Raw genomic sequence first — 12,086 nt, 5'->3', positions numbered from 1 at the left:
CGGCAGCAAATAGCACCTTTTCGCTTCTGAGCAGCAGAAGTCAGGGTGTTCAGGTGCTGACTGTGAGGAGGGAACCCCTGAGCTTTGGCTCATGGCCTGGGAGTGTCAGTCTGCCGAACTGGGGGTGGGGGTCACACCACAACGGCAGGGGATTTGCCTGATAGTCAGATCTGCCCCCAACCCAAGACAGACATTCAGAAAGCAATTGGCGATTGCTGGCGGCTCAAAGGTGACAGGCGGCAGCTGGCGGCCAAATGGTAAACTGAGTCCTGCTTCTTCAGACAACTGCCGCCTAGTAGCAACCCCTCTGGCTTGAATTCAGACTGCAAGCTTACAGAGAAGCCGTGTGTACACACCACACAGAGTACAAAACAGCTCAGGGGATACTAAGGGACCCAGCCCCAGCCTCTAATACAGAGACAAGTGAGACCTAGTACTGTAAAAGTGGAACCACCTGTGGGCTCAGCAACAGCCAGCATGATAAACGCCGACAACAGAGAAACAGCAAAAATGAGCTGCAGAATATGACGACTCAGAAAAAATGTTGTAACATACTCATATTTCTTTCTACATGTGTCAGAATTTTCTAGATCTGGTCATTTTATAGTCTACTTCAATTTTATTCCTAATTTGTTACCATAATTGGTAGATGACAGTGTATAGGTTTCAGGTGTAAATCATTATTAAAAATGTGTGTATATAACATGTTTACCACTATAAATCCAATTTCATTCTTTACCATAAACTGATTCTTTTTACACCAATTTACCTTTATCCCCAGCATCACAAGTGTCAGAGTGACACTTTGATATTCTCTCTCTCATAAATAATTAGGGGTCAGTGGTGGTGCACCCGGTGGAGCACATGCCACCCTGTGCAAGCACCCAGGCTCAAGACCCTGGTCCCCACCAGCAGGGGGAAGCTTCATGAGTGGTGACGTTATCCAGGTAAGGTGGAATCTCAATACAGCTTTGACTTGCATTTCCTGGTGATAAAGTGAAGTGGAATATTCCTTTTGTTCAACTTTATTTATTTACTATTGGACAGAGACAAATAGAGAGGGGAGGGGGAGGTAGAGAGGGAAGGAGACAGAGAGACACCTGCAGCCCTGCTTTACCACTTGTGAAGTTTTTCCCCCTGCAGGTGGGGACCAGGGGCTTGAACCCGGGTCCTTGTGCACTGTAATGTGTGCACTTAACAAGGTGCGCCACTGCCTGGCCCCCAAAGTGTAATATTTCTTCTTATTTCTGTGAGCCAGGAGTTATGTCTTCTTTAGAAAATTGCTTCCTCAGTTCTTTGGCCCACTTTCTTATTGGCTGTTTTTTCTTTTGTCGAGCTCTTCCAGTTCTTTACAGATGTTTAATATTAGCTGCCTGTCTAATGTGATCTCCCAGTTAGTGGACTACCTGGTTATACTTGTGCTTCTGATGTGAAGCTTTTCAGTCTGACAAAGTATTGTTTATTTACTCTTGTTTTCATTTCACATGCCCACTGGTTCGAGTCTCCAGACACATCTTTGACATTAAGATCCTGTAATATTACACTGGTATTTCTTTGTGTATATTTTATAGTTTCTGGTCTAATATCCAGATCTTTGATCCATTTAAATCTGATTTTGGTGCATGGTGTTAAACGATTATCTAGTTTTATCCAAAGGACATGTAAACAGTAATTCAAAAGGACACGTGCACCCTGTGTTCACAGCTGCACTATTCATAACAGCCAAAGAGTGGAAGCAGCCTACATGCCCACCATCAGAAGACTGGCTAAGGAAGTCATGGGGTATAAACTGCAAGGAATACTACTCTACAATCAAAAAACCTGATACTCAGTTTTGGGACAAAACTGGGAGAACTAGGGGTGATTATGCTTGATGGAATAAACAAGAGATGCAAGACAACTACTGGATGGTCTCATTCCTATGTGGAATTGAGAGAAATGAGACACAGAAACTTGCCAAAACAAACAAAAAGCAAGCAAACTATAAGACTTGTGAGAACTCTGCTGGTGATCTCTGGGAGCTGGAAGTGAGGTGGTGGGGACACAGAGCTTTAATGGTGGGTATTAGAGTTAAGGTATACAACTACATACTGTAATCTTACAATGTTCCTTTTAAAAAAATATTTATTTATTCTCTTTTGTTGCCCTTGTTGTTTTATTGTTGTAATTATTATTGTTGTTGTTGATGTCATTGTTGTTGGATAGGACAGAGAGAAATAGAGAGAGGAGGGGAAGACAGAGAGGGGGGAGAGAAAGACGCCTGCAGACCTGCTTCACCGCCTGTGAAGTGACTCTCCTGCAGGTGGAGTTACCAGGTGTTTGAACCGGGATCCTTACGTGGGTCCTTGTGCTTTGTGCCACCTGTGCTTAACCTGCTGCACTACAGCCCGACTCCCACAATGTTCCTTTTTTATTTATTTGTTACTGGATAGAGACAGATAAATTGAGAGGGGAAGGGGGGATGGAGAGGGAGAGAAAGAGACACCTGCAGCCCTGCTTTACCACTCGCAAAGCTTTCCCCCTGCAGGTGGGACTGGAGACTTGTTTGTTTGCCTTTGTTTTTTTTAAAATTCATTTATTATTGGATAGAGATAAACAGTAAAGAAGAGGAGGAAATAGAGAGGGGAGAGAGGGAAAGGGTGGGAGGGGGAGAGGAGGGAGAGGAAAGGAGGGAGGGGGACAAAAGGACGGAGAGGGAAAGGGAGGGGGGAGGGGGGGAGAAAGGGAGGGAGGGCGGCACCTGCAGCCCTGCTTCACCACTTGTCCCCTACAAGTGGGCATCAGGGGCTCAAACCCAGGTCCTTGCACACTATTATGTACATGCCTACATGCCTAACCAGGTGCACCACTGCCCAGCCTCACAGTGTTCTCACACACTAATAGTCACGAATTAAAAAAATAATGATCTAGTTTTATTTTTCTACATTAGGCTGTCCAGTTGTTCTAGCAGCACTTGTTAAAGAGACATCCTTTCCCCCAGTGAATGGTTTTGGCACTTTGCCATATATATTAGGTGATTGATTATGATGGGGCTTATTTCTTGACTCTTAATTCTGTTCCACTGATCTTAGTGTCCATCTCTATTCCAGTACAATGCTGTTTTTATTATTATTATTGCTTTGCAATAGACTGAAGTTGGGGATCGAGACACGTTCATTACTTTTTTCCCTTTCTTTTTTCCTTTCTTTCTCTCTCTCTCTTTCTTTCCTTCTTTCTTTGTCTCAGTGGTTCCACACAATTTTTTTGGACATACTGTTTAATTTTATTGAAAACTGTTATTGGGATTTTGATAGGTACATCAAAACTGCAGATTGCTTTTGGCAACTATTTTAATCATGGTTATTCTTTCAATCCAAGAATAAGGAATGACTTCCATTTCTCTGTGTCATTTTTTTAAATTTCTTTTAACAGTACCCTATAGTTTTCATAATGTAGATCTTTCACGTCTTTTGTGAGATTTATTCATTCCAAGGTATTTTTAATTGTTTGACACTTCCATTCCCTTTTCTCTAACTCATCGTTTGTATAGACAAATGCCATAGATTTATGGGTGTGAATTTCATGTTCTGCTACTTTACTGAATCTATTAACTGCTTTCCAGATGTTCTTTGCTGGGGTCTCTGGGATTCTCTGTATATAGTAACATGTTGCTAGCTGTAGCAATGACAATTCCTTCCTTTCCAATATGTATACCTTTAGACCTCTTTCTGCCTGCTTGCAATGGCAATCCTGGAAACCTCCAGGATTATGTTATAGTTCCAGATTTTAGAGTGGAAGCTTTCAGAATTTCTCCACTGTGGATGATGTTAGTTGTGGGTTTATTATATATAGACTTTACTATACTGAAGAATTGTCCTTTTATTCCCACTTTCTGGAACGTTTTTATAAATGGATGTTGGACTTTTTCAAATGCATTTTCTATATCATTTGATATAATCTTCCTTCCTTCCTCCCTTCCTCCCTCCCTCCCTCCCTTCCTTCCTTCCTTCCTTCCTTCCTTCCTTCCTTCCTTCCTTCCTTCCTTCCTTCCTTCCTTCCTTCTTGTAGGTACACTGACTTGTGAATGTTGAACCACCCCTGCTTCCCAGGGCTGAACCTCACTTGGTCTTGGTGAACTATTGTCTTGATACGTTGTTGGATTTGATTAGCCAAGATTTTGTTGAAAATCTCTGCATTACTGTTCACAAGGAAATAGGCCTATAGTTTTTCTTTCTTAGTAGATTCCATTTCTGGTTTAGGGATTAGTGCTATGTTAGTCTGACAGAATGTGCTTAGGAGTTATTTCCTCCTCTTTAGTTTTCTCGAAGAGTTGGGGAAAGCTGGTATTAGTTCTTCTTGCAAAGTCTTATAGAATTTATTGGTAAAAACCATCCAGACCTAGACTTTTATTCCTAAGGGGATTTTTGACTGCTGACTCAATTTCTGTATTAGTGATTGGCCTGTTTAAGCTATCAATTATCAATTACCAATCTCCTCTTGGGTTCAGCTTGGTAAGTGATACAATTTTAGGAATTCATCAAGTTTAACTAGGTTATCCAGTTTATTTGCACAGAGGTGTTTGGAACACCCTTGTATGTTTCTTTGTGTCTCATCTTCAGTTATGATTCCAACTCTCTCATCCTGAATGTTTTTATCAAAGCTAGCTCTCGCTCTTCTCTTCTCCCTTCTCCTTCTCCCTCTCCCTTACTTTCCTTCCCTCTCCCTTACTTCCTTTCCAGTAAGTCCAGGCAGTGGTTTTATTTGTCCATTTAAAGAACTAGCTTCTTGGATTCCTTAATCTTTTGAATCATCTTTTTGGTTTCTAGTTCATTAATTTCTGTTGGGATTTTGACTGTTTCCCTCCTCCCATTAGCTTTTGGGTCTCTTTGCTGCTCCTTTTCTAGTTGGTTCAGTTGTGATGTTAGATAGCTTACTTGAGGTCCCTTCTTGTTAGTGTGGGCCTGTATTGCTACCAGCTTTCTTATTAGCACTGTTGTTGCTACATCCCATAAGGTTTGATAGCTGGACTCTTTGTTCTCCCTGTTCTCCAAGGAATTTTTAAGTTCTCTTTTGATCTCTTCAGTGATCCAGGTGTTGTTCAGACCTAGGCCTGAATGAATCTTAGTCTATAGCCATATCACCTGGAACACACCAGATCCATCTAATTTGCTTTAAGGTTTATGAGTCAGTCTATAAAATAATCATAACCGATTTTACTATCTAACTTTGGGAAACAAGATGTCTCGTTCATGATTAAGTTAAAAGTATTAACTTTTTCCTTTAAAATAGGTAATTACTATGAGAGAGAACAAGAGGGAAGAGATAGAGAACGCACATGGAGGTGCTATCTCTGAGGCCGTTGGTATGCAAATCAGTGTTCTAACAAGTTGAGCTCTACCCCTGAAAAACGTCAATGGAAGGAGTCAGGCGGTAGGTAGCACAACGGGTTAAGCGAAGTTCGAGCCCCCGGCTCCCCACCTGCAGGGGAGTCGCTTCACAGGCGGTGAAGCAGGTCTGCAGGTGTCTGTCTTTCTCTCCCCCCCCCCCCCGTCTTCCCCTTCTCTCTCAATCTCTCTGTCCTATCCAACAACAATGACATCAATAACAACAATAATAACTACAGCAATAAAACAACAAGGGCAACAAAAGGGAATATATAAAAAAAAACCCTTTAAAAAAACATCATTGCTGTTATATAGCCTTTGTATTTTTCTTTAAATACTTCTAATACTTATTTCTCTTGTGCAACATAAACTTTATAGTACATGTTTTAAAATTTTTTTAATTTAATTAGCTTATTATTGGATATAGACAGAGAAATTGAGAGGGGGAGGGGAAATAGAGAGAGAAAGAGAGAGATGCCTACAGCGCTAGTTCACCACGCATGAAACGTTCCCCTGCAGGTGGGGACCAGCGGCTTGAATGTGTCTGCTTCAGCAGGTATGCCACCACCAGGCCCCTCTAGTACATGTTTCACCAGTTAAAATGTGATTCTGTGGTTCAGGAGGGAGTGTAGTGGATTAAGCATTGGACTGTCAGGCATGAAGTTCCAAGTTCAATCCCCAGCATTGGATGTGACAGAGTGAAGCTCTGGTTCTCTCCTTTCCACTTCTCTCAAATAAATAAGTAAAGAGATTTAAAAAAAAAAAAAAACACTATGTTTTTGGCTTAGTGGTATTGTAATCAACTTCATCATGAAATATACTCAGTTGTCTAGTAACCTATTAAAAAGGTCTAACCACATTAATTCTGTTCTGTGATAAATAAACCTGCAAATGATAAATGTATCCTGTTTTAATGATTTAAGTAATATACTGACTAATAATTATAAAGTGTACTTCTTCAGTTTGTGTTTAAAAATCATAAGAAAAGCAAAGAATGTCTGAGATGCCAGTCATTACCTCAGCCATCTTTCTTACCTTGCTGCATCTGGGGATGTGCTGTGTAGCTTGACGGGTGGGAATATGGCATGTATCCTGCAGGGCTCTGAGGGGCATATGGACTAGGCACTGGGCTATTTTGCTGTGGCATAAATCTGTTCCCAGAGCTTGTCTGTGGTGGCACAAACCGGCTAAAATGCAAATCCAAATGAGCAAATCATGAAATTATGTAATTTCCTTGACATTTCAGTGCCGTTAAACTAGGTTCTAACATATAAAATAAACATCTATATCAACAAAGAAAACAATGAAAGATACAAAAATCATTCATAATTGAAGATTAAGACTGAATCCATAAGAAGTGAGATATGCCATTTAGCTGGCTGACAAGAAGCACTCAGCTGCCAATGGTAAATAAAGCTGTGCTCCCTAAAGGATCTCTACCCTACAAACCTCCTACCTGGTAAGAAATCTGAACACCCTGTTTAACTGAATGAAATCACATTCCCAAGACAGTGCTGACTTCAAATAGTACATTCAAGTATCTCCACATCTAACATCTTAAGATAAAAGCTAACATGGGTAACTCTTTATAGCCAATTAAAAAATTCCATGTATGTTACTACAACCTAGATGTATAGACACTTATCCTCTAAGTCAGAGAATACTATATAATAAGTTCTATGAACACACACATGCAGATGTTGACCACATATGGTGATTACCTGGAGGGACTATGTGAGATAGTGGTTTGCTGATAATTGGAAGATGCAGGACTACTGTGCATGGAATTCTGAGAAAGTTTATACTGAGACATCATCATTCCTATATAAAACACAAAAATGGTTAACACGTTATTTTTCTTTTTAAAGAATTATTTATTTATTCATGAGAAAGACAGGAGAGAATGAACTAGACATCATTGTGGTGCATGTGTTGCCAGGGATTGAACTCGGGACCTCGTAGTTGAGGATCCGATGCTTTATGCACTGCGCCACCTTCCTGACCACCGTTTCCTCCCCCCACCAACAATAAAGTAGCTTAGAATATTTATTTAAAGCTATTACTTGTAAATATTCAAAAGTCCTTCTGTTCTCTTTTTAGTTTGTGACTTGTGACCAACACAAAGTCTAGATGTGAATTGTAAGTGCACAACCAAGCTTACCAAACATGCTTTACTATGTTATACACAGTTTATTACTCTTTATCAGAACTAGAAATAAAGACATATAAATTTTTAAAAATTACTTCAAGTCCTACCATTCAGCCTTAGAGCTGAAAAAAAGTTTTACAAGTTCCTGTAAAGCCAAAGACTAGTTCACCAGGTAGGACATACGCTCAGATATGTGCAAGGCCCAGAACTGAGTCCCAGCAACACAAGGCAGTGGCACAGCTCTGTTGTTTTGTGTGTTCTTTTGCTCTCTCTGCCTCCGTAAGTAAATGGAGAAGCTGGCCCATGGGCAGTGAAATCAAGCATCTGTGAGACCTGAGTTCCTCAACCAACAACAAAAGTCACTTTATTCATTCCCCAAATCAAATACTCTATATACATACATTACTTTTAGAATGGTTTTTCTATGACATGGTATGTATGTTATATGGTCTTTCAGCCTTAGGAACTTAGGTACATAGTGATCTTTATTTGACTGTGATTTAAATCTAGGATTTTTGTTTGTCATGTTTTTAGATTTACTGTGCTGAGCCAGAAACTTAGACTTGTGTATGCATGATTTCATCACTCGAGGAGGATGCTTTTCCATTCAGATGGAAGCGAGAGAGACAGAGAGAAAGGGAGAGGCAGTTTCCTTAGGTACTATTCTCATGTGGTGCTGGGACTTGAACCTGGGTGACACAGATGGCCAAGACAGTGTCCTACCCACTGAACTATCTCTGCCACCAGACCTTGGTTTTGAAAGAATGAACTTTCTTGATGGCCTGAATGGTTGAGTTCCTGCAACGGCCACCTGGAAGTCTTGAAAGAAAATATTTTTACTGGGGCCAGGCAGTGGTGCACCTGGTTAAGTGCACACACTACAGTGCTACAGTGCACAAGGACCCAGGTTCAAGCCCCTGCTCTCCATTTGCAGGGAAAAAGCTTCATAAGTGGTGGAGCAGGGCTGCAGATATTTACTCATCTCTTTCCCTCTATGTCCCCTCCCCTCTCAATTTCTCTGTCTCTATCCAATAACAAATAAATATATTTTTAAAATTGAAAATATTTTTATTCATTCTTCTATAACACTTCCTTACTGTACAGTAAGGTTTAAATGAATATTTGATTAAATGAACACAAGTATGAGGCTCTTCCATATTCTCATATTTCTTTTTTTTTTATTGTTGTTGTCATTGCCGTCATTATTGTTGGACAGGACGGAGAGAAATAGAGAGAGGAGGGGAAAACAGAGAGGGGGTGAGAAAGACAGACACCTACAGACCTGCTTCACCACCTGTGAAGCGACAACCCCCCCCCCCCAGGAGGGGAGCTGGGGGCTCGAACCGGGATCCTTATGCCGGTCCTTGTGCTTTGCACTATGTGCGCCTAACCCACTGCTCTACCGCCTAGCCCCCTCAAATTTCTTTTCAAGCTAGAAAGTATTATTCAATTGTTATACAAAATGTTTTGCCTTACTGTGAATGTGGGAAAATGCAGTTATTCTGGCATTTTAAGATCAAAGGTAAAATCCATCATTACGTCAGAACGCCCTGTAGATGTAGAGCTAAGTGGGTGTGGCTGGAGGATGGGCATTCATCTGTGTATGTCAGCCTCACACAATGCACGACCTCACTGCTCCTAGGCAGACACTGGCAGAGACCAAGCAGCAGAATGTCTCCTGGTGCCATGGCACTCCCACATGGTGGGAGGATGTGTAGGACACGGACCTGGCCCATGTGCATGGCAAAGCAAGTGACCTACGTGGTGAACTCTCTCTCTGAAGAAAAAAATATTACTGTAATTTACTACCCAAAGTATCTAAAAATAGAAGTTAGAAAAAAATAATGGCTCTCAATAACCCTGAGAGACTTCTATTTGCTCTCTTACCCCCACAGTCTCCCAGAGAACACAACACCACTCTCATTACTTCTGGGAACCTCCTATTACTGCAATCAACCGTAACAGTCTTAGTGAAAATAGAGTCCTGCTGAGGAAGATGGGTCCTGAAATTGAGGCAGCTTGGAGTGTTCCTACTCATGACCACAGACTGTGAGCTCACACCTGCAGGGATGCAGAGGTCACAGAGGCTCTTAAGCTGAATATGGGCCCCAGATCACATAGATGGGGTCTACAATAAATAATATTTATATACCTTTCCCATATCTGGGAGCTACTCTCTTCCCTGATCCAACTTTCTAGACCTTTATCCTTCATCTCTCCAGCCAATAACTTGGGTCCACCTGCATATCAGAGGTCAGGTATAGGAAAAAACTAGTATAGTCATGGGCCCTTTGGAGTATGTCTAAAATAGGCCTACCAGCTATCTTCTAAACGGAGACCCCAAATCTTCATCTGCAATACTAGAGTCTTTAAGTTTATGGTTAGTCAACAATTTGTTGGGCTTTGTATGTTAACTCTTTTTTCAGCCACTAGGTTCCAGATGCTAACATGATGCCGACCAGACTTCCCTGGACAGACGACCCCACCAATGTGTCCCGGAGCCCCGCTTCCCCAGAGCCCTGCCCCACTAGGGAAAGAGAGAGACAGGCTAGGAGTATGGGTCACCCTGTCAGCACTCTTGTTCAGCGGGGAAGCCATTACAGAAGCCAGACCTTCCACCTTCTGCATCCCACAATGACCCTGGGTCCATGCTCCCAGAGGGATAAAGAATAGGAAAGCTGTCAGGGGAGGCGTAGGGATATGGAGTTCCAGTGGTGGGAACTATGTGGAGTAGCCCTCTTATCTTATGGTTTTGTCAATGTTCCCCCTTTTTTTTTAAAACAAATTATTTATTTAACCAGAGCACTAATCAGCTCTGGCTTATGGTGATGTGGGGAATTGAACCTGGGACTTTGGAGCCTCAGGCCAGAGAGTCTCTTTGCAGATAGATTATGCTATCTAGTCCCACAGTGTTTCCTTTTTATAAGTAAAAAAAAAAAAAAAAAGGAATCCAGCTCGCCATGCCTGTCTTCAACTTGCTGAAGAAAGTCAATTGCACACCAGTCTGTAAGCACACCACTTTGAGGAATGAGAATAATTATACAGTTACTTTAAAACACCATTTCTATACAGATGCACAAAATCAACAAAACAGTAGGACTGAAACTCAAAACTAGGGAATGGGACTGAAACCCCAGAGGTGCTGCCAGTAAACCTGGTAACATCACGTCACTGATGCAGCTGGGCTCACAGTGAGCTCAGTTCAGTAAACCTGGTAATGTCACGTCACTGATGCAGCTGGGCAGTGAGCTCAGTTCAGTAAACCTGGTAACATCACACCACTGATGCAGCTGGGCTCACAGTGAGCTCAGTTCAGTAAACCTGGTAACATCACGCCACTGATGCAGCTGGGCTCACAGTGAGCTCAGTTCAGTAAACCTGGTAACGTCACGTCACTGATGCAGCTGGGCTCACAGTGAGCTCAGTTCAGTAAACCTGGTAACATCACGCCACTGATGCAGCTGGGCTCGCAGTGAGCTCAGTTCAGTAAACCTGGTAACGTCACGTCACTGACGCAGCTGGGCTCGCAGTGAGCTCAGTTCAGTAAACCTGGTAACGTCACGTCACTGACGCAGCTGGGCTCGCAGTGAGCTCAGTTCAGTAAACCTGGTAACGTCACGTCACTGACGCAGCTGGGCTCGCAGTGAGCTCAGTTCAGTAAACCTGGTAACGTCACGTCACTGATGCAGCTGGGCTCACAATGAGCTCGGTTCAGTAAACCTGGTAACGTCACGCCACTGATGCAGCTGGGCTCGCAGTGAGCTCAGTTCAGTAAACCTGGTAACGTCACGTCACTGATGCAGCTGGGCTCACAATGAGCTCAGTTCAGTAAACCTGGTAACGTCACGCCACTGATGCAGCTGGGCTCACAGTGAGCTCAGTTCAGTAAACCTGGTAACGTCACGTCACTGATGCAGCTGGGCTCACAGTGAGCTCAGTTCAGTAAACCTGGTAATGTCACGCCACTGATGCAGCTGGGCAGTGAGCTCAGTTCAGTAAACCTGGTAATGTCACGTCACTGATGCAGCTGGGCAGTGAGCTCAGTTCAGTAAACCTGGTAACATCACGTCACTGATGCAGCTGGGCTCACAGTGAGCTCAGTTCAGTAAACCTGGAACATCACGCCACTGATGCAGCTGGGCTCACAGTGAGCTCAGTTCAGTAAACCTGGTAATGTCACATCACTGATGCAGCTGGGCTCATAGTGAGCTCAGTTCAGTAAACCTGGTAGCGTCACTGATGCAGCTGGGCTCGCAGACACTCTGACTCTGTAAGACTTGTGTTGGGTAGTGGCTGGGGAACAGCACAACGGGCAGAGCACTGGGCTTGCCTGCAGGCTGGGTTCCAATGTGAACCCTGGCAGTGCATGTGCTAGAGTGGGCTTCCTCTCCCCCACCCCTTCCTCCTGTAAAACTCTCTAAAATGGAATCAACAAAATCAGACTTTAAAACAATTGTATCTGTGTTGGCTATCACACTTTTATGGTCTCACCAATACTTACTATAAACAGGCCTTTATTTAATAAGGTGTATAATGAATCACTTTTCAGCTGCCAAGTCAAAAGAGCATATCGT

General features: G+C 42.6%; 1 protein-coding gene across 5 annotated transcripts in view; it reads right to left on the bottom strand.

The window, feature by feature from the left end:
* NIPBL (NIPBL cohesin loading factor) overlaps positions 1-12,086 on the bottom strand; it is a 201,431-nt gene that overhangs the window by 102,738 nt on the left and 86,607 nt on the right. For 4 of the 5 annotated variants that reach the window (XM_060190959.1, XM_060190960.1, XM_060190961.1 and 1 more), the window contains exons 5-6: positions 7,085-7,184; positions 6,399-6,550 (exon numbers count right to left, since the gene is read on the bottom strand). The exons of the other annotated variant lie outside the window; for it this stretch is intronic. In XM_060190959.1, the coding sequence (XP_060046942.1) occupies positions 6,399-6,550; positions 7,085-7,184 (252 nt within the window). The remainder of the gene's footprint in view (positions 1-6,398; positions 6,551-7,084; positions 7,185-12,086) is intronic. 5 annotated transcript variants of the gene reach the window in all.

This window comes from Erinaceus europaeus, chromosome 5, assembly GCF_950295315.1.
Source record: "Erinaceus europaeus chromosome 5, mEriEur2.1, whole genome shotgun sequence".
Lineage (NCBI taxonomy): Eukaryota > Metazoa > Chordata > Mammalia > Eulipotyphla > Erinaceidae > Erinaceus > Erinaceus europaeus.
This window is presented reverse-complemented; position numbering and strand designations above follow the sequence as displayed.